Source organism: Sinocyclocheilus anshuiensis, unplaced genomic scaffold, assembly GCF_001515605.1.
Source record: "Sinocyclocheilus anshuiensis isolate Anshui unplaced genomic scaffold, SAMN03320099.WGS_v1.1 scaffold1003, whole genome shotgun sequence".
In the NCBI taxonomy this organism is placed as follows: Eukaryota; Metazoa; Chordata; class Actinopteri; order Cypriniformes; family Cyprinidae; genus Sinocyclocheilus; species Sinocyclocheilus anshuiensis.
The window spans coordinates 779,479-802,147 of NW_015542495.1; the positions used below are offsets into that span (position 1 = coordinate 779,479).

General features: G+C 38.6%; 1 protein-coding gene across 1 annotated transcript in view; it reads left to right on the forward strand.

Moving 5' to 3' along the window:
• LOC107694146 (neuron navigator 3-like) overlaps nucleotides 1-22,669 on the forward strand; it is a 184,387-nt gene that overhangs the window by 88,150 nt on the left and 73,568 nt on the right. Inside the window, exons 6-9 of the mRNA XM_016493750.1 lie at nucleotides 5,711-5,779; nucleotides 9,890-10,032; nucleotides 14,310-15,336; nucleotides 20,668-20,780. Coding sequence (XP_016349236.1) covers nucleotides 5,711-5,779; nucleotides 9,890-10,032; nucleotides 14,310-15,336; nucleotides 20,668-20,780 — 1,352 coding nt within the window. The remainder of the gene's footprint in view (nucleotides 1-5,710; nucleotides 5,780-9,889; nucleotides 10,033-14,309; nucleotides 15,337-20,667; nucleotides 20,781-22,669) is intronic.

Genomic DNA, 22,669 nt, shown 5'->3' on the forward strand with positions numbered 1-22,669 from the left:
TATACAGTGTGTGTGTGTGTGTGTGTGTTGGTAAAAAAGGAAGGCCATGACCGTGATGTAAATAGATGAGTAATCTTAGCAGGAACTATGAAGAGGAGATGCCACACATGAGTGGCGTTACACAGCCTGGCTCATGTTACCTGACCCCGAATGCATTTGTGTGTGTGTGTGTGGGACAGGCAGAAAAACACGTGTGCATTTTGTAGTGCTGAGTTCTCTGTGCTGTCAGCATTCACAAGTGCAAAGAGAGTGAGGAAGAGAGTGAGAGAAAGACAACAGCTGCCCCTCATTCTTGTCCAGGGCCCATGGGAGCTCTCTCAACTCACATCCAGCAGTGACAGGTGTTCAGAGGGCCTTGGACTGCCAGCCTGAAACACACACACACTCGCACACAACCAAATGATATCGGCGTGCAGAACTGGGCCAGGAGGGCTGTAGATTGGCTGCACTCCTGGAGGATGTTGTAAATGCAGTCTCCTCAGATAACTACCTTAGTTCTCTGTCCATCTCCAGACAGTCGGGTAAAAAGGAAGCTTTAGAGCGTTTAGGAAGTGTTTCTTCAAACGTTTACTGGCTTGGGGTTACAGGTGTTAAAATGGGTGGCTGTCTGATTATCTTAGTGTGAGTGTGTGTGTTGTACAGTTACAGAGGTCTGGGAGATTCATCAACTCTGGTCTTTGGCCAACAGCACAGAAACACTTAAACAGACTCTTGGGGTTTCTTAAAGCATTTTAGCTTACTGGCAAAAGTGTACTGCATACTCAGTGAATAAACTCATATGTTTAATGCCCTTATGGTGCTTTTCCCCCCCAAAAAAAGAATTACTAGTTAAAATGGTCTTCCTTATGCTGTTCCGAGTAAGCATCATACATCAGATTGCTGGTGCTAAATAATTTTACTGTTCTGAAATTTAATTCAAAAGCCAGTGAGAAGATATTTCATGTTTAAATACAGTACAGTATGATTTTGGACCAATTAAATGTATCTGTGAACAGAGTTATTTAGGACTGTCTTTGCTCCCATTGCTTCTCATCTAGGGGAAACTTTTTAATTTAATTAAATATAATGTACTCCATCTTTCAAAGGTTTGGGGACTATAAGATTTTTCAATGCTTTTAAATTAATTCTTAGTCTTACAAGGCATTTATTTGATGAAAAACACAGTAATAACAGCAATATTGTGAGATATTATTAGAATTTAAAATGACTATTTTCTATTTAATTTACAGTTTCCATCAGCCATTTTTCCATTCTTCAGAGTCACATGATTCCTCAGAAATCATTCTAATGTGCTGATTTGGTGAAATCTTTTGTAACAATGTGAATGTCTTTGCTGTCAATTTTGATCAATTTAATGCATCCATGCTTATAGGAAATACATTGGCACAGGAAGAAAAAATGCACCCAGACTGCTGCGATTAGTGAAAGAAAAGATTAAAGATTAAATAACGGTTAGCACTTGTTGCTAGTTAGAACATGGTAAAAGAAGCTGTTGGTTTTGCTTTAAAAAATTTAACACTGTGACACCCAGTCAGCTGGGTATCTGTTTTGTTTTAAAGATCTAAATACCATAATACAGCACTGTCTGAGATCCCTGGGAATGAGGGGTGAGCTTTTTATAACACACACTGGCTGGTTTTACCCATAGGCACTGCTCCCATTTACAGTTTTAGAGATCCAGGCTTTCTATAGCCAACACCTGCTGGAGTGACGGTCAGGGAGAGAGAAAGAGAGAGAGGGATAGCTGGACACTGCGGTGCCTTTAGGTCTGGGGAAGAGATGGGGGGTGAAGTGTCATCCCTCCCTCTCAGCGCACCATGTCCCGAGGTGAACAGCTCGACTCGGTGGTCTCATGCTCACGATTGTCTGCCCCCAGCTCACGGGACAGGAAGAGCCGACTGTCCTATGGGAGAAAGTCTGGCAGCAATAGGTACAGTAGTACTAACCATGTTACATATCAGGAACTTTGACGGGAAGCCATATGGTTGTTGCTCGTTTGTTCGTTTTTAAACATTTATGGCACAAGTTTTTGGTCTGTGCTGTGCGGTGTATTGAGGCTATTGTGTCCCTCCAGATTTGATCATTATTCTCTGTCCACAGTGTGACATTTTATATTTAGGTGTTTAGTTCCTTTTTTTGGAAGTTGTCTGTTCTGCTTTGAAAATGAGATGTTTCTCTCTCGGGAGGTAAGTTTAAACTCATTTTATGGGTTGTTGAGCTTCTCTCAGTTTCAAAACTTTTCTGGAGTGTTGTCATTCTCTGCTTCCTGTCTTTTACTGTTGGAAGTCATATAGTATTATTGCATTAGAACTTCTAAAGTCCTGCTAAAGAAGATATATATATATATATATATATATATATGACATTTAATCTAAGATGAAGATAAGATAAGATCCTTATCTTTTTATGTTTTTAGATTGAGCAGGTAGGCTAATTTTGAGATTTCTAATCTTGAGATTAGAAACTGTAGTGAGTGGATTTGCAATCCTCACTAAACCTTATTGTTTAGATTCATTTTAAAATGTTCAGAATAGTGACCTTGACAGAGTTGTTCTGTTTGTGATTTCTCACTGTGAAGTGTGTCTAGATATCCCATGGCAACAAATTTATTCTTGAGATTGTTAGACTCACCACGGTCATGCTGCTAGGCTGAACGCTTTTAGGAGTGAGGGAAAAAGAAAGTAAGTTGTAGAGCAAAGAGTGTTTTTTTTTTATCCGTCCTGTCCCAGCTGAGTTCTTCTTTGAGCTGGAGGAGAAACGATGGGCCTCATTAATCATGTGGACATGATCACGTTCTCATGAGAGAGTGAATGAGAGAGTGAAAGACAGTGTTTGTGTCTCACTGGAGCTGTCTTTGGTTACAATGCTTGTTAACCTGCTGTCTTGCCTCCCTGTTTCACTGTCTTCCTCTCGTTCTCTCAGTCTGGTGAAGTCATTGTTGCTCCTCATTGTTTCACTTGAGGGAGTCTGTCATTTTAAGCCAGCTCCTTGTCACGCACTCGCCGTAGAAACTTGTTAAAGTGAAGCGTTCATGGTGGTCATAATGATCTCCTGAGGATTCACACCCACCTTCTCACTCACTTTGGGCAACTTTTGAAAGAATTTTATTAAAATTTGAAAAATAAATCAAATTTGTCACTCTGTATAACCAACTTTTGGAATTCAGAAGGATGCCTAACTAGATGTGGCATTACACAATCACAACCAATCAGAACATTTTTGATATTTAATTATGTGGAACAGGTTTTTGGATCAAAGAGATCACTGTGGTTGGGGTTATCTAGCATGGAACGCCAAAGAAACATAAATCAAATGACTGAACACTTGTTACATCATGGTTTCCAGTTGGTTCATGATCTTTAGCTGCTTCAAGATGGTGTAGATGGTTGATCAGCTTGATTTCCACTTGTTAGACCTGGTTTTGAAATTGTAAACCATCTTAGTCAGGCTGATTGGATGTGATAGACCACTTTGGACTAGCAACAAATCATACTGCTGACCTTCAGCTAAAATGAGCTGTTGTTTTCCAACATGGCAGATGGAAATACCACCTAGATGCTGTTTAGATGGAGGTTTTTCCACTGTAACTGTTGATCCATTGCGAACTGGACATCCCCTCTTTCTCATTCTCTCTCATCCTTTGACTGTAATCAACTTCCAGCCGTTCACAGACACTCTCATTCCATCACGCAGCGCTCACAAACCTGCTACACGCCAAAGCTTGTCAAGGCACATTTCCCACTTAGACACAGCATATCCAAACATAGACAAACACAAGCGCACACCCAGAACGAACAAAGCCAGTGTCAATCAGCTGTCAGTGGCTGGAGCGAAAGAGATTTGAGACCTGTATAGCCAACTGTTCTGAGTTTTGTGCTTTGGCCTAGGGTGTTTGTGCTTTGTTTTATGTGTGTGTGTTGTAAGTACAAGTCCTACTGGCAGGGCCTCCATCCATCATATATTCGATCTGACAAAATGCACTCATTCATCCCAGCTTCAGGCAAAGGTTTTCTCTGCCCTTACAGAGATCAGCTCAGAAATTTCTAGTACTTTCACCTAAACAACCATAAAACATGTTTGCATGAAGTTTATTACAGTAATGCATCAAGTCTTACAGAAAAGCGAATCCAGTCTCTGGCTTTACATGAACTCAGTTACATCTATGGTACTAATGACCAAACATCTTCCCAAAACACATACAATATACTGTATTTACTTTTCATTCACGCTGAATTTAAGGAAAATGGACTAGGCTTATTTTGATGTCAGCAAATCTAATGCCTTATACATTACAGTATGTATTTTCACAGTAATTGTAGGTATACTGCATGTGCTTATATCTTTATGGTTGCACCTTTAAAACATACACAGTGCATGTATTTCATGATATAAGCTATGTAAGTTATAATATATTTTTTGGGTTGCACTTTATTTTACAGTACATGTACTTATGTGTACTTAACTTACAGTGTACCTACCTTCTGGTAATATAAGGTAGCTATATGGGGTAGGGTTGGGTTTAGGGGTAGGTTCAGGGTTAGTACCTAGTTATTACCTAGTAATTGTAATAACTATAATAAGTTCATAGTGTGTACATTAGGAGCAGGACTGTAAAATAAAGTTCTACCATTTTTTTTGGTTCTAATATATCATTGGATGAACCACTTTTGAAGCTGATATACTGTACTCTGTCCTATAACCAGACTTAATTTTATATTGAATTCTACATTATTGCACTAGCAATTTTTATTATATATACACTACCATACAAGATTTTTTACACAGCCATACCAAAGATCGATCTCTTATGCTCACTGAGACTGCAATTATTTGGCAAAATACAGTAAAAACATTGTAATGTAATTGTAAATTGTAATTTATTACTATGATGGCAAAGCTGAATGTTCAGTATATAAAGAGAAAAGGAATGTAAATTCTTATAATTATCAAGGTTGAAAACAGTTGTGCTGCTTGATGTTTTGTGAAAAGCATGATACTTTTTTCAGGATTCTTTGATAAATAGAAGGTTTTGAACTGTGTATAATTATGTATTTTTTTGCACAAATAATAAACTGTATAATCAGTGGCCACAGTATATACAATTTTCATGTTAAATATTTCTGGAAGAGGTGTGTGTTTGTGTATCTGTGAGAGAGAGAGAGAGAGAGAGAGAGAGAGAGAGTGTGTGTGTGTGTGTGTGTGTGTGTGTGTGTGAATACGTAAATTTCGGACCTACAGGAATATCTTCTCTGTCGTGTGGGATTTATTTCTTTGAGTGATATGTTGTTGTGGAGGTCAATATAAACCGTTCAGTGATTCACCACTATTGAGATTAAAGCCCTCACTGCATTCACACACGTACTCGAAGGTACAGGTATATGGAGATTGTGATTTGGCTTTGAATTAGTTCAGATCTACAACATACAACAGCAACTAGAACAGTAGGACGGTTGGAGGAAATGCACATACTTGTGGTTTGAGACGAGTGACATGTCATGTGAATCTGAGTAGGCGCACACAGAGGCCATGCTGTTTGTGTTTGCACGTGTGCGCCCAACCCTCGCCAAGTGCCGCCCTTATTGCATTAGAGAGAAAGATGCCACAGTTTGAAAAAAAATTCAATCCAATCATTAACCTCATTCCTCTCTCTCTCCCTCTTCTCTTTTTCTCTCCTGTTTCTCTCTCGTTCTCTCCCACTACCTCTTTACAGTCTCACCGCACGATATACAAGTCCACCAGGTCACAGTGGAATAGCAGCCCCTCAGAAGAAAAACACAAGGTAGAGTCTTCAACTGTATCTGCCTGCTCTCGCTCTGTTCTGACACCTGAAACTCTCCACAGACCTTCAGGCTAGAGACCGGGAAAGCCGATCTACTGATGTTCAAAGCTGTAGTAACAGATCTGGGTGATGGAAGTGGTGTATGATAGAAATGCTTGCTGATGGTGTCCGTTCTTCAACTCTAGTCTGGCTTTTTCACATTTCAGAAATCTTTCTGGAGCTTTTCAGAGGGTTTTGAGCTGAATAGCTTGGTTGATTCGTGATGAACGGATACAGAAAGTGCCGGATGAACCCTAGCTCTTGAATGCGGTTTATTTCTGACCGGAGGTTTTTTGCCATTTCAAGCTCCGGCAGCAGTTGTTTGGCCCTGAAAGCATTTGCTTCATCTCAGAGCTGATGGGAAGCTTTGTGCTGGCGAAGCATTTCAAGCAGCCCCTGGCCAAACTATGTGAGATATGTGATGGACACTATGTGTGATATAGTGCTTACTCCACTGACAGCCTTATGGGTAGGGTTCGACTGATGGCATTATTTTCTCAAAGACAACATGTCTGCAGGGAGAGGAACAGGAATGAAAACGTCGCAGTTTTAATCAAAGTATTTGGGATCTGAGATCTTCTCTCAAAGCACTGATATACAAATGTTAGGAGTAGACACTCATTCGGTCCTGAATCAGCTTTTTCATGCTGGAGTTTGGTCTCATCCTAAGTTCAGATGTGCTGTGTACTTCATTATATAGAAGTTTAAATACAGCATAAGGATGCAGAGAGCCGTTCACACCTAATGTTATCAGTGGGCTGCACAACTGGGCATAGCTTTTTTTGAAAATCTGATCAGAAATCAGATTTATTGGTGGTTGAAAGTGAGAACGCCTGGTTAGAAGCACCAGAAAATAGATAAATCTTATATCAAATATCTCCAAAGAGAAAACTATAAAAATGGATGAATCATTCATGGCATTTTTAGGCTTTTTTTCTCCCTGATGATATCACTATACACTACCATTCAAAAGTTGGGATCAATTAAGAAACTAATACTTTTCATCAGCAAGAAGGCATTAAATTGATTGAAAGGGAGAGTGAAGACATTTGTAATGTTACAAAAGTTTTCTATTTCAAATAAATGCTGCTCTTTTTATTCATACAAGAATCTTGTTTCCACAAAAAAACAAAAAACAAAGATGCAACAGAACTGTTTTCAACATTGATAATAAGAAATGTTTCTTGTGCATATTAGAATTATCTGAAGGATCATGTGACATGAAGACTGGAGTAATGGCTGTTTGTGTGTGTGTGTGTGTGTGTTTGATCAAATAAATGCAGCCTTGGTGAGCATTAGAGAGTTCTTTCAAAAACTTTAATACATCTCACTGGCCAGTTGTCAAAAAATATTCCCAAATCTTGTCTGCTGTGGGTTCACAAATGAACGATCGTCAATTAATGAATTTCAGACACATTTTAATTATAGTTAATTAATATTTAATATGTTCCAGTGATAGGCTGGCGTGTTCTATTCAATTGTATTATTCATGAATAAATCAGTATTTTGAGTACATGTTAAAATTAGTGTTAATTTAATTTCAGCAATGTTATGTATTTATTTGTTCTTACACTGAAGTGACATTTGATATGAGGCTTCAGAGGTGACTAATACACACATACATTCACACAAACAAAAATACACACTCCTGTTTGTTTCTTCAGAGAGATGCATATGAAACTCTATGTCTGAGGCCTAATTGATCGGTTCAACACAAGATTATTGTGCAGTAATCTGGGTTAGAGAGAAAATTGTAACAACCTATAATCTTGTTTCTTAAAGGAAGGAAAGCAGGATAGATAATAATGCATGAATTAGCTGTCCTCTAGAATCCAAAACTTTCAGCTATATTCAGTGTACTTCAATTGGTAAGATAGTATTAAGATTCACAGATGACAGAAGCAGTCTTATTTGATCCTTAAACATCCTGCTCTAAATTTTAATTCATAATTTGAAAGATTTTATCTTCCATAAGGCCTTTTTATGTATGCGAGACACAGATTGGATAAGATGTGACATGTTATTAAAATTCAGTGATTATTCAGAAATTATAAACAAGAGCAAATCCAGAGATCTGTCTTCCAGCTGACCACCTCAGGTTTCAGGTACTGACTTTTCAGTAACAGCCTTTAAAGCAGAATATGTCATGCCTTTAACATTAGTGTCATCAAACTGTAAAAAAAAAAAAAAAAAAAAAACTTGGACATTTCAAGTTTACTGCCTCCGTGCTATTGGCCAAATCAAACTGATAGTCCCGCCCCCAACTCATGTCATTGGTTGAGCCAGTGTGTTGCTGTGTCGGCTTGGTCGGGATGCTCAAAAAGAGCAATGCTTTGAAAGTGTCATGGATTTTTCAGGCAAATCAACCTATAAATATCATACTTGTCTGAATATAAGTCGGGATACAATAAAGAAAAATGACACACCTCAGCTTTAATTCAGGTCTATTTTAGCCACGTTCTCTGTCTTCGGATGCCTGGTAAGCACTAAATTTATCCGCTACAGGCATATTTGTGTTTGTGAATGTATACATGATACATATTTATGCAAATCACAGTCTAAGGTACATTTCAAGACCAAATTAGAAAACCAAATGTCTTATAAATGCTGATGTCAGATGTTGTCTGCGTCTTTGAACCAGGCCAAACTGAATCTGCTCACTTTTGATGTGTTTTGGAGGAAAATCTGCAGAGTTCTGCAGTTACGTGCAGCTGAGAGTAACACAGTCTTACTGATATAAAAACATGATGAAATTAGGCTGAATATTTAATAAACAAACACACATAGCCCAGTGAGAATCTGCGGCACTCTCTACAGACGCCGGTTCTGTGTGGGCCTGCTAAAACTAAAACGTCTAAAACTCTTCCATTTAGACCCTGTCCTCAATTCAGACATTGAAGTCCGTCCCAATTTTCACCCAAATAACCTGTATGAGGAATAGCATCAGATATGCTTGCATATTATCATAGCTGGCGATGGTGGCCTGCACAACAGGTTAATGGGGAAAAGCAGAAGTGCCTGATGGGAAATGAGAGAGTGATGAAGCAGGGTCATTAGAAGCTTGATGAGACATGCACCTGAACTGCCTGAATCATCATTCCCAAATCCATCATTTCTAAGAAAGCTATTTGCTCTGAATCTGTGTAATAAGATTTTTCAAAAGATTTGATTAGTGATGAGAATTTCAAATGATGATGGGAATTTCAGATGGTTTTTAAAATGAAACTATAATTAGGTCTTTATTAGGTCATCAGTTTGGTTTGTTAAAATCAATAGTCTGTTGCTGTAATCAGATTGGAGTAAAGTGAAACATCTCTGTTTGGTGCAAAATTGAATCAACTATAAGAAACAGTGTCGGTGTCAAAGAATGTTAAATTCCTGCTGTTTTGTTCCTCCACGACATGTTTATGAGCCGTTGTTAGGTTGATGTGTCACAGGGTCGTGTTTCCCAATTAAAAACTGGCACTCGTGAGTCATTAACAAGCTTTGTGCACAAGTAAATCATCAATAATATGAATACAGCACAAGACGATGCAAAGAAACACACACACACACACACACACACACACCATGCTAGTTTTATTGCAGATTTTAGAGCAATTAAGAGATGTTTATTGTGTTGACATATTAAAAAATGAGCTGTTTTAGAAGACACTGTATATTAGTCAAATTATGATGTTAAATGCTATTAATTTATTGGCGTGTATGTTTCATTGTCAAACAAGTGAGTGTGTTTTCTGTCAAAAGGCATTACCAGATCTCTAATTTATACAGCTAAACATATGCCTACCCTCCATTTGAAGTAAATATTCACAATATTTAATGTCTTTACAGCTGTCGAAGAATACATTCTTATGCAAATGAATCATTAAATATATAAATAAATACAATTACACATTGGTCCTTTCTGTAAGGTCAAATGTGTCCACAGAAGAGAAGAGATAGATAGATAGATAGATAGATAGATAGATAGATAGATAGATTGATTGATTGATTGCAGTTCATACAGTTCATATTTAATAATGTCCTTTGATTAAAACACAACAAATAAGTGTGTTTTATGTGTTACAGGTTACCAGGTCCCTCCAGAGTCCCCGCTGCAGGCAGCGGCAGTAGTAAAGCCCACGGATCCTCAAACCTGAACAGACGAAGCCAGAGCTTCAACAGTATTGACAAGAGCAAACCACTTCAGTATGCTAGCGGCAACGACAGAGGTGAGCAATATACAGAATCTTAATATTAAAATCAAGATTTCTGCACGATACTCAAATGAAACAGCAACAGCTATATCCTGTTATCCACTAGATGGTGCCACTATCACAGGAACAATAGCGCTGTGGCACAGGGCAAGATGCTCTGAGGTGGTTCCCTCATGCATTTATTATTACATTTTCATAATGAAATACAGTAAATGTGTGGAAAAACACAATTTCCTGGGAAATTAAAGTATAATGTTGCACTGTGGTTCCTCTCTGGTGTGTTATTCACATCTGAAAAGGTGATCTGCCCTCAGCATTCACTGTCCTCCTCCTATATATTTGGAGATGACGTTCATGTTATATTTCTGCTTCTTCCACATAACCAGCCTATTCAGAGTTCACTTTAGATTTCATCTTCCTGTCAAAGCCGAACCATCATTCAAAGCTGACTTCATAAAACCACATGGCTATTTAGCCACCAGTGTGTAAATCTCCACAGGCTAGTTGGCTACTTCATAAATCTGTGCTAGACCTGATGGAGTGTGTTGATTGAAGCCGGGTTGGGAGTTCAAAGACGTGTGACCCATATTTCGCCCCTGGTTCACCCCTCCCAGCAAGAATCTGTGAACAAAACGCAACCGTTTTCCCTCACAGACTGTTTGTTTTGGCTGTACTGCCCAGTTAGATTTATACCGGACTTTACTGGTCCTCGTTCGTTGTTAGTACAGATGCTGGTGTTCCCAGACACTGGTTACGGGACAGGGCGAGACGGTACACACAAAGCCAGACAGAGGGTCTCACATGGCAGATGGGGCTTTGATGAATCAGAGAGTCCTAATAGGCGACGTCTCTCTTGAAACCCATTCCTGCCCTTTTCCATCGAGCCTGACATTACTCAAAACCTTGATTTATAGGGCTACTGCGCTAATACTTCCACAGATGAGAAAAGCAAACTCCCATCTGCCTTTTTTCCCTCATCTTCCTTTTTCCTCGGTCCAAAAAGTCTGCCGCACTGTGAAGGAACTATGGGAGGGGCTGGTAGGGAGAGAACAGAGGTCTGTTCCAAAACTTAGTGAGCTGCCTACCTAGCATTTTAAGGCATCGTAGGTGTACAGTTGACACAAAAGCTGTTCCATGCAGTAGGCAGAAAATTATGCTGCCTTGTGAGATACAGTGTTTTGGCCTATTTCTAAAGGTGCAGTCATATTAGTGAAATTTTGCAGGCAAAACAGGTCTACTGTCAATATTGTAGCAATGCATGAAGCAAAGCTCACATAGCAGTAGATTTCAATCATCTTTCTGGTCAACATGGTGAATCTGTTTGACCCACTGCCAAATCTGCATGAGGAAATCCATCGTCCTCATTTAAAATTGAAATTGTGTGGTTTTCTACAAAAATGACTGAATTTTGCCTGCGAAAAAAAAAACAAAACAATAAATGTGACCGCACATAAAGGCAGCATCACATGTGTCCTTCATAAGGGAAACTATTCTGAAATGCATTCAGAAATGGTCTGGTACATATATGAATGGGAGAAATCATGACTTTTGTTGCACAGTTAAAAGAGACAGTTAAACCTGTTAAAGAGGCATTCTAGCATTTAAAATGTAGGAATGACTGTAGGAATAGAAGTCCCACCATACAGTTAAAAGAGCAAATCACATGTTTGGTTTTACACCACAAAACAAACTGGATCATCCTGAAAAAAAGTAATTTGAGCTTAAAAAAGCACAATTTTTATGATACAATTCTCGTAGAATTTTAATCCTGATTTGAAATGTGCTGTTAAAGCATCATTTCTAACAACAGTTACATAGATTTCAGGCTGTCCCTGTTTAAATAGATCAGGGATTTACATATTTTTTGTTAGCCAAATTCCTTTGACCTAAAATATTTGTGAAGACACATTCAAATGTTCACGGTTCTTTGATGTTGGTTATTGTATCAACTTTGTTAGCTTAGCAACATGCTAATATCTACATTGTGAGTTGAATGTAATCTGTGCTTTATTTTGCCATAAAATGTTCAAAATTGGTCACTTATGGGGTTTCATGACAGTTAGGATGCTGCCTTTGTAGCCCGCTAGGCAGCTCACTAGGTTTTGGAACAGAGTTAGCATGTAGTCTTTCATTTTTATGGCAGGCTTGAATACAAATTTCATAATCCTGAGTTTGACCTTTAACTGATTTAATTCTTAACCTCAAATCTGTCAGCACCCTGTGTTACCATCACCTACGTATTTCTGCACAAAGCCTCTCTGTGGACGCAAATCTCACACTGTTTTTAAGCCCTATGCCAAGGTAGTGGGCACAAACACTTGCATTTTAAGAAGTCTTGTATAACAAAGCTAATTTCACCATTCACACTGGCTGCAGGAGTGAATCAGCATGTTTGCTATAGCATTAGCTCAGCTTTCAAAAGTACTGTGTCCAATTCCTGGATTACTTTGAAGGAAATCAGTGTTTTTAGTACATTCATTGAAGTTTTGGTATAGCTTCATACAGTAGCACCTGTGACTAAGATGGGAGAGATATATCAGAACTGGGCAGAAGAGATAACAAAGAGAGCCAGAGGCAAAGAAAATGGCTAATACAATCCATTCTGGATTAGACAGTAGTAAATTAAGATGGAAAATCTTCAATGCCATGTTTTCTGTCATCACACCTGTTAATGTGTTTGTTTTGAAATTTGTGTGGCATCCTATCAGACTTCCCAGAACAAAGTGGCGTTTCGCTTTCAACACAGTAATTGGTGTGGAGAAAAGGGTAGCTATGGTAACCACGTTTCGATGGTCTGGTGTGTGTATGTGTGTGAGAGAGGCTGTTATTTAAGCTGCTGTTATCTCCAAAGACAGGGTTAATTTAGCTGACACATGCACTGAAGCCCGATCCACACAGCGCTCATTCGCAGTCCAATCACTGTTCACTCTACACAATTTTCAATGGAACCAAATGAAGTCCCATCTCGGCCTTTCTTCCTTTGTGCTTAGAATTTTTCAGCTTGACTCTTTGATACATCTGGGTGCAAATCAAAGTTAGGGACAGCCTGAGTTGCTGTAAGATTAAGTAGATTTACTTGCATTTTGTTGTGTTGTACAGCAGCAGAAGCATTGGTGTATAACTGATCTTTTTAAATTCACAGGAACTCATTAATCTATCTATCTATATTCATTTTCATATATATTTTCATTTTCTTTCCTTCTGACATTATTTTATGACAGATTTATGGCTCATAAAATATATATTGTGATTAAACATTTTATTTTTTTATTTTCTATTTTTTGGAATTAATTCTCAGTTGGGATTCTCATTTTTATTACTGCAGTATACCAATTTTTAGTATTATAGTAATTAGAATTTGAGCAGAAATTATTTTTGTCGTCAATATAATGTCACATTGCAAATTTGTTTATTTTTATTATTTTATTTAAATTAAAAATTCCACCCTCAAACTGTAAAACATTCTGAGCATTAGCATTCCCCTTACAAAGAAGTACAGTGGAGACAGTGCAATGGTAAACTGGTGGTATTATATGGTAGTAACATCATGGTATTTTGGTATATACCATGTTACTGTATGATTACTGTATTCATATGCATTGCATTGACAAGGTATTCAAAAGAATAGCATACATAATTTTTTGTCAATAATGTATAATCCACTGAGATCTAGTCAAGGTAATCCGATTTATATACACTAAAATAGTAAAACATTTTGAGCCTGGGCCCTGAGCTTAGCAATAGGAAGTTGTTGTCGTCATCCTCATCATCATCATCACCAGACAAGATGTATTTTAAAGGGTGTTACATTTCTGCATTGTCATGCTTGATATATGTATATTTTATGTTTCCCCCACATTTGCATAATCTATTTATATTGGATTAAGTATGTTTATATATGTCATTCTGTGAGCCATGTTGACTCTGTTCAAAACATCACTGCATTTACAAAGAACAAGACGGTATCTGGCAACAACAAAGTATTCGAAATCCCACAAAATCAATTTAGTATCCAATTTTCTGCCTGAGTGCATTGCAGCATTGCTTGGGATTTCAGTATGCGGTGGGATTGCAGAGTAAAGATTTGGACGGAGCACTATCTGTTCCTCATGTGTTTGTGGGACGCTTTGCCTTCCCACAATCTCTTTCCACTTATGCTAATATTTGATTATTGTTGTAGTCATATTTTTTTCCTCCTTGCCAAAGACAAACTTTGTATTGCTTCTAGGGTGTAGTTACTGTATATCAGACTAACAGATGTGTCCGCTGTGTGGTCTGTTTCTCTGATACAGAGTCGGTGAAGGGCATTCCTCTGCCAGGCAGCATGAACGGCAGTGGCTCGGTGCCTTACAGCACCAGCGGGCAGCAGCTGGCCTCTGCTATCCCCTCTCCCACTGCTGGAAAGACCTGGCGCAGCAAGTCCATGAACATGAAGCACAGTGCCACCTCGTCTATGCTGGCCACCAAGCCGCCCAGTCCAACCGCTTCCCCAACCCCTCCCTCATCGTCCGATCGCCTCCGTCCCCCAATCACAGACTCCTCCAAATCAGCCCCCGGCAACCAGCGCTCCATGTTGGAGAAATTCCGGCTCATCAACCCTCGATCCGCATCCAGAACCTCACCCTCAGTGGCCGAAATGGCTCTCCAGGAGGAGGACGATTTGTCAGAGTTTGGAGATGAGGGGACCTGCAGTCCCACACCACCCTGCGGGATCTCAAAACAGCAGGGGAAGACCCCCGCATCCTCCTTTGCACCCCCAAACAAGACCAACAACTGCAAGAACCACAACAATAAGTCCTTGCCACAACCCAAAGACAACGAGGACAAGAACAAGACCAAGAGCAAAGCAAGCACACCACCCAAAGAGGAGCCAGTAATAGTTGAGCCCTCTAAGAAAGGCTCCAAGATTGGCAGCCTTATCCCCAAAGGAAGCAAAACGTCCACAGCCTCTGTGAAGAAAGAAAGTGCAACCCCCGCCTCTAGCGGCATCCCCAAGCCTGGTCTGAAGGCTCCAACAGCAACTGCCAAGCCTGCAGCTAGCCAACCCAGTGTACCTGCAACTAGTGTACCTGCTACAGGTGGTGAGAAAACCAAACTTAGTAAAGGTGGTCAGTCTATATATATGCAGAGATCTTTGGCAGGATTGGAGAATCGGAAGACCAGCATGGTGTCATCAACAAGTACCTCAGCGCTTTCTGGATCCGCCACATCTGGGCTGGGTGGTGGAGGAGCTCTAGGAGGTAATGGGGCAGTACAACTTCCCCAGCAGCAACAACACAACCATCCCAACACGGCAACCGTCGCCCCCTTCATGTATCGGTGAGCAATTCCTAAACACAAATGCACATGATTGTTGCATTTTCTGATCTCTTGCTTTGCATATTGCGAATGATGGTTGTTGAAGTTGTGGGTAGTAGCTTGATGATTACAGATCTGGATCTGTCATGTTCAGTCACAGAAAAGTACATAAGATCCCACTTCTCCCTAGTAAAAAGGAATGTATTTAAAATACAGTTCAAATCTATTAGCATATTTATTGACGTATCGCTCGAGACTTACTAGTTATATTTAACTTTATTTGGAGTACTACTTGTGCACAATGCACATTTCTTAATATTAAGCCTAAAATGTGTTTTAATGTCACTATTGATGAGGACTGTATGATCTTTGAATAATATCGGTCTTTAAATGCAAGATATTTAAAGTGTATATATATAAAATCAATGTGAAAAATAGTTTTGTGGAAACCATTATGCTTTTTTTCAGGATTCCTGTTATGAATAGTAAGTTCAAAATGACAGTGTTTATTTGAAATAGATTTTTCATTACTGAACTACAATTTTGAAAATTAGATTTTACATTAAGGTAACGGGCACAAATTTATCACAGTGCACCGATTTATCAGATTATTCAGTACTTTTCTGCACTGAATAAAATGTAATATACATTAAGGCCACATGTCCACCGAAGCGTATTTAGCAAGCTGAAAACACCAGGCGTTCTGCTGAAAACGCCTAGCTATGAGCGCTTGAGAGCGCTTCTGAGGCGCAGCATTTTTTTCAGTTGAGATGCTTTGGCTGTTATGATACAGAATATCTGCTGAACTGTAACTATCTGATTTTGCAGATAGTTTATTTATGAATATAAAAATGTTGACACAATATAAAGAACTTGCTCTGGCCCTTGTTTTAAATGATTTTGTTCTGTTGTTGTGCTTCTTGTTGTCATCTGTTGCTGTTGTACAATTAGGATGTGGTGGTTGGTCGGTGTGGAATTTGTCCTGCCCCTTGCAAGATATTTAAAGTGTACCTGAAGTATATTTGCAATAGTTACACTTTAGCGCAATCTTTAGTTTAATCTTTAGTCTTTTAGTTTATATCTTTAGTTGGACTTCAGCATTACTTACACACAATTAAAGTGCATTAAGTACAAAATTAGTTGTTCCAATTTCGCAGACTTTGAGTATACCAGTTTAGTATGCTAAAAGTACAGTTACAGGGTATTTTTATTAAGTACATAAATATGTAAATGTATTTGTAGTACACTTAGCATGGAATAAATGTATTTCAAATATATTTTAGTACTTTTATTTTTCACTAGAGCTGTCACTTACATTTACCATTGCGCCCTAGCAAGATAATTAATGGCAGGTGGGCTTTCCTTTTGATCAGTGTGCTTTGTCCCTTTGGATAAAATTATTTTAGAACGTTGTTGGACAGAACAGTTCATTTGGACAGAACTGGTCATTTTTCAGACTTACTATGTCCTCATCATAGACCCAGCTGACTTTTAGTCCTGGCAGGGCTACTGGGGTCCATATAGCCAATGATGCTTAGAGACATAAAAGGGCAAGACTCAGACAAACAAGACAGATCTGGGTTCCTGGGTTCTATTCTGGGATGTGAAATCATTATCATTATCCATGAGACAGCAGGACCATGTCTCTGTAATTACCCTCAATAGACAGGCAAAGATGAAACTCTCATCCCCAGGAGGTCCAGAATAATTACCTCACCTTTTACTTATTCTGCACACCACTAACAAGACAGATACTTTAAAGAATCTCTGATGCCAAATGTAACGGGTGTAGCCAATTCGTAATCATTAATCATGAAGACACACCATAAACAATACAAAAAATATAATTTCTTTTAATATAATATCTGCATGAAAGATCTACCAAAATCTGAATGTTTTAGAGGTGGCCTGGAGGGAACTGCACATGCTACGATATGTTGCACAGTTTTTGTTCTGTTGTTGTGCTTCTTGTTGTCATCTGTTGCTGTTGTACAATTAGGATGTGGTGGTTGGTCGGTGTGGAATTTGTCCTGCCCCTCCTCCACTGTGATTGGACAGCTGACTAAGTGACAGTGATGAGCGCTGCGTTTTACCCAAAGTTAAATATTCTTCAACTTTCGGCGCTGATAAACTGCGAGAAACGCGCCATTCCCATTGAAAAAATATGCTAGCCTCTTTTAAAAAAACGCTTTGGTTGACACATGGCCTAAAATATAAATATTTTGAATGTCCACAGTTAATTCTAGGTTTTTCTTATCCTAGTATGTATACTGCTGCCTTAGGTACTGTATAAGGCAGTCTAATTTTGCATCTTACTTTTTGAGCCTTTATGTTGGGAGTGAAGATGCCTAAAATGTTGTCTAGGTGGGCAGCTCACGTGGGTTTGGAAGAGAGCTTTTGTATTTGCCTCCACTGGCATGGAGAACAGTAGGTTGACCTCCCGTCCACTGCCTCTCCTCACATCAACACTCTCAGCTTCAGTGATGTTGCTTAAAAACGATATTAAAAAGATTAAACAATGTGTCTGCTGCCAGTAAAATCTCTGTGTGTGTCATGAGTTGACCTTCTGTCGAATCCATCTGTTTTGTTTTATGCAATTTCATCACTTAATTTGTTCATTCAGCTCACCAAGCCCTGAAGTTACCTGACAGTTTAAGCCATCGTCCTTTCTGCATCATTTGTTTATTTGCATTTGCAGGCAAGAGTTTGTGTGAATTATGTGTATGTGTGTGTGTTGTCACAGGTAATGCAGCATCTCAATGGCATGAGTGTGGAACACATGGTGAAACTAACAGTGTGACATGCCACTGAAATATTTGGCTGGTGAATTGTTTGTGTGTGACTGTGTGTGTGAGAGGGAATGTTTATCTGGGCGAGTGCAGGTGTCCTGGGATGGCTTTGTTGTAGGTGTGGTTGTTATGCATATACAATCAGAGTTTTTCCCAGTCTATTTCAGCTAAGTCTGAACAGTATTGTGTTTGAATGTGTTTGTCAGGTTTTTGTATATTTTTGGGGGCCAGGTGTCCCCACAATGACAAACCTGTTGTCAAACCTAAAAAACCCTATAAGGAAAACAGCTACATGAAGTCACTAATCTGTGATTTATTCCTTAGAGAAAAATCATAGTGTTAGATTATAGTAGTAGGGCCTACAGTTAGTCTATACTAAGCATTCCTTTTAAAATGATACTATTTTAATTTTAATAAATTATTATTATTATGATTATTATTATAAATATATGTAATAAACAATTTTATATAATAATAATAATAATAATAATATTTTATAATTTAAATTACTCATGGCCATATGGTCCCAGGGTTATTAGTAGTGGCAGGGTTATTATTGTTAACTTGAACCTGACAATAAAACCACTGAAAAACAAACAAATAAACAAGTAAGTAAATAAATAAATAAAACTGAAATAAAATTAAATATTTAAAAATAACAACTAATTTTATTTCAGCTATATATTTTTTTTCATTTTTTCTTAGTTTAAATTGAAGTGCTAAAATAAAACTAAACCTAAAATTACCCTCAATAGACAGGCAAAGATGAAACTCTCATCCCCAGGAGGTCCAGAATAATTACCTCACCTTTTACTTATTCTGCACACCACTAACAAGACAGATACTTTAAAGAATCTCTGATGCCAAATGTAACGGGTGTAGCCAATTCGTAATCATTAATCATGAAGACACACCATAAACAATACAAAAAATATAATTTCTTTTAATATAATATCTGCATGAAAGATCTACCAAAATCTGAATGTTTTAGAGGTGGCCTGGAGGGAACTGCACATGCTACGATATGTTGCACAGTGGTGTTTCTGTGCAGGCAACCCGGGTTTCAGTCATTTTCTAATCAATCATTTCTTTGCTCTGCTGTCAGTTTGAAGGCAGAACGAGAAATTTGGAGGATGTCTCGTTAAATCTGACTGTGGGGGTGATGTTAACAGAATGGATCTCTTTTCAGTATAGACTGTCTAGACAAGAGTACTTTTTTGACCAGACGGAGAGAGACCCCACTTGCACACAGAGGCTGACAGAGCACCATAAAGCATTGTTAATAACAGGCAAATATATGTTGAACCAGCAATCTATCTATAGTTTATCAAACCATCTTCTAGATTCACAAACACACACCCACTGATCATCTGTCCCTTGCGCCGCCTATCCAATCGTGCAATTCATTGTAAGAAAAAGCAGTGGGTAAATGTCTCATCTCGACAGTATTATTAGCCCGAGTGGGTACCGCTGTGCCGTTTGCCAGACCGCCTCGTTTAAGGGGCGTGGCCTCTTTCAGTCCTCACCAAGAGATGGATGACATCACAAATGATGACTAATGAGGGTGAATAGGTTAGAGTGGAGGAAGAGGAAGTGGGAACAGAAAAGAGAATATGTGATTGATGGGCATAGGACATTCATAACAGTTTGAGTCAGCTTATTAAAGAGACAAAGAGAGTGTTAATGGGCCTGTGATTGACAACAACTGACATGAAAGACGAGAGAGTGTTGGAAACGAGAGTGAAAGGGTATTGTCCTTGAGCAATTGTGTATGTTCAGTAACAGGTTTAATCCTTTGCTTGAATAAAGAGCTTTCAAACTCAGTGACCCCTGTGTGTCATACCTGCACACACTGAACCTTAAGAGTTTAACAGTTCTTTTAAAAACACACTCTTGCCACACGTTCATTGTTCACAGGAAAGATGATGCCGTTTTCTTAAAGCTGTGTTTGGCATTCTTAGTGCCATCTCATAAGGATTATAACCTAAAGTCTTTATGGAATTTTAAAGTGGAGCCCTTATCACACTCCCCTCCACCACTGCAGATCTTCCTCTCGAGAGCTTTGCTTGACACTGTAAAACCCGCAGGGCTGTGACAGCACTTGATGGTGTGCGAGACGATACAATGCATTTTGAACAGGTCCACGTGGTTATCATGCTCTTAGAACTACACTTAGAGTCAAACTTTTAGGCATGCTTGGCAAGGGCAAGTGAGTTGAGGAAGTTGTATTACAAAACTCATTCTAATAGCTTCTCAATAAAATAAAATTACAAAAACTAAAATAACTAAAATTAAAATGGAAACAGAAAATATAAAAATGAAATCTATTTGAAAATATATCAAAAACTATAATAGTATATCAATGTTACTAAAATGAAAGTGCATAAATACTTTTTTAAAACTTTTTTTAAGGTTGCTTCCTTTTAAAATAAGTGGCACTTGGATTGATCTAATGCAAAATTCATGTTGACTGTATGATAGTATTTATGCATGCCTGCAAAAAAATCTACTCTATGTGAAATGCTAACAATTCATATGTAATTTTTCCTTTTGCTTCACTCAGGACGTATTCAGAGAACGACTGCACTACTGTGGTCCCCCTTGAACCGTGTCTCAGTCCCTCAAAAGACCTGGTCTACAGCAAGACCGCCAAACAGTGCCTGGAGGAGATCTCAGGTACAGTAGGACGAGTACTGCCACATGTGCACATGCATACCTACACACAGTCAGACATATGAGAGCGACACAAGCCTAACACATACAAACACACACACACACGCACACACACAGAGAAGCTGAAACACAGGCACAGATTCTCTCTGCAGGCCGCTAGTTCCATGTTGCTATCGCAGCAAGAAAAGGTCAGATATGACAGGTGGACAAAGGCCGGCCTTGTTTGGGAGGCCAGGCTGCAGAATGTGTTGTTTATTTGTGCATGTGTGTATTTCTCTGTGTGTGGGACTGTGATGTGACAGCTGATAGCTGAAGATAGGTGCCTGGGGCTCAGGCGCTGCTCGCACACTTCTCTTAACAACCAGTCGGCAAGCAACTGTAAGAAATAAATGCAAATTGTGCCCAAATGCTGCATTTACCTGCGCTACAGTTTCTGGAATTGGAGGGTGCACTATGACATGCGTTCCTAGTTGTTCATTTCCTGTGTGCATATTTATCAGCACAGCCACTGTCGTTATATCCCTCTGCAAATGCTTTTGGTTTATTTCATTAATTCTGTACGTGATGAGATTTAATCGGTTTGGGATCTGATCATTTTGTGTGTATCCCTGAGGTTCCCTGTTGTTACTTTAATGCATTTTGTTTGTAATTAACAATCTAAAAAAGCTCAAAACAAACTCGACTGGAAAATCGTTCCTCAAATTCTTTAATGAGATATAAATTAGCGCTCCAGCTTGCACAAAAATGCCTGGAATGTCAAATTAAAGTGAATAAACTGCAGACACGAACACATAAGCACAAAGCGGTCAGTGTTTGCACGTCAATGAGAATGCAGCCCTGCTGTGGTCATTTTGAAGGTGAGGGACATTGTTGTTTGCAAGTGGATCTAGAAGCAGCAATAGCATTCTGACTCATGGTCAGACATTTGTTTTATGTGTTGCACTGCTTTTGGAGAGTTTTGGGACAGTTTACGGCTGATGCGAGTTAGGAAAGCATAAAATTGTTATTGTACCCTGAGCTGCTGAAAACAAATGAAGAAAATAAATACAAATTCTAAATGGTACATGTAGATTCAAGATTGTTAGTCTGTCTGAGTTTTTATTAACAATTAATACAGATTAAGCTGTTGCATGTTAGATATAAACATTTAAAAATTCGAGATTGATATGCATAGAAAGTATTAATTGTCCCATAGAAGTAAAAATTACAATTGAATTATTGCTTTATTACCTTAATAGTTTCACCTGTTGTAGACAGCGGTGGGATTAAATGGAAATCAAATGGAGTCTTAAAAAATCTCTGATTTTTCAGATCCAACAACTGCCTTAATTTGTGTTTTAATTTTAGAAGAAACATCTGAGATGATCTTTATTTTAAACAGAAAATATTTCTTTCCTGTGAAATTGGAACATCAGAGAAAAAGCATTTTTCATCTTAGGAAGCATGTCTGCAGGCTTTTCTCTACATCTGTTCATGTTTGAAATGCCGTGGTTTGGCCAGTGATGCGGTCAGGGAAACCCTCACATCTACTACTTATAGATGTTAACCTCAGAACTCACTTCCTGTTGATGTGCACTGTGGGTTCCGCCCGGTTGTAAAATATGCTACACTCGATGCAAGTACAAAAGCAAAATCTCTGCATGCACCTGTTCTGTTTTTAGATGACTGATTGGTTGGTGGTGTTGCTGGTTTATGGCAAAAAAAAAAAAGATAATTATGACATGTATTTGCTGAATTCTCTAGAGTCTGGTTAGGGTAATCTTCTGTGTTGTAACCTATTAGTTCAGTGCTGAGAAAAAGACTGGTTAATTCTGAAATATTAGGCAAGCAATTTGTTAATAGCTTGTCGGGACAGTGAATGAAAAAAAAAAAAAAAAAATTTAAAAATGAAT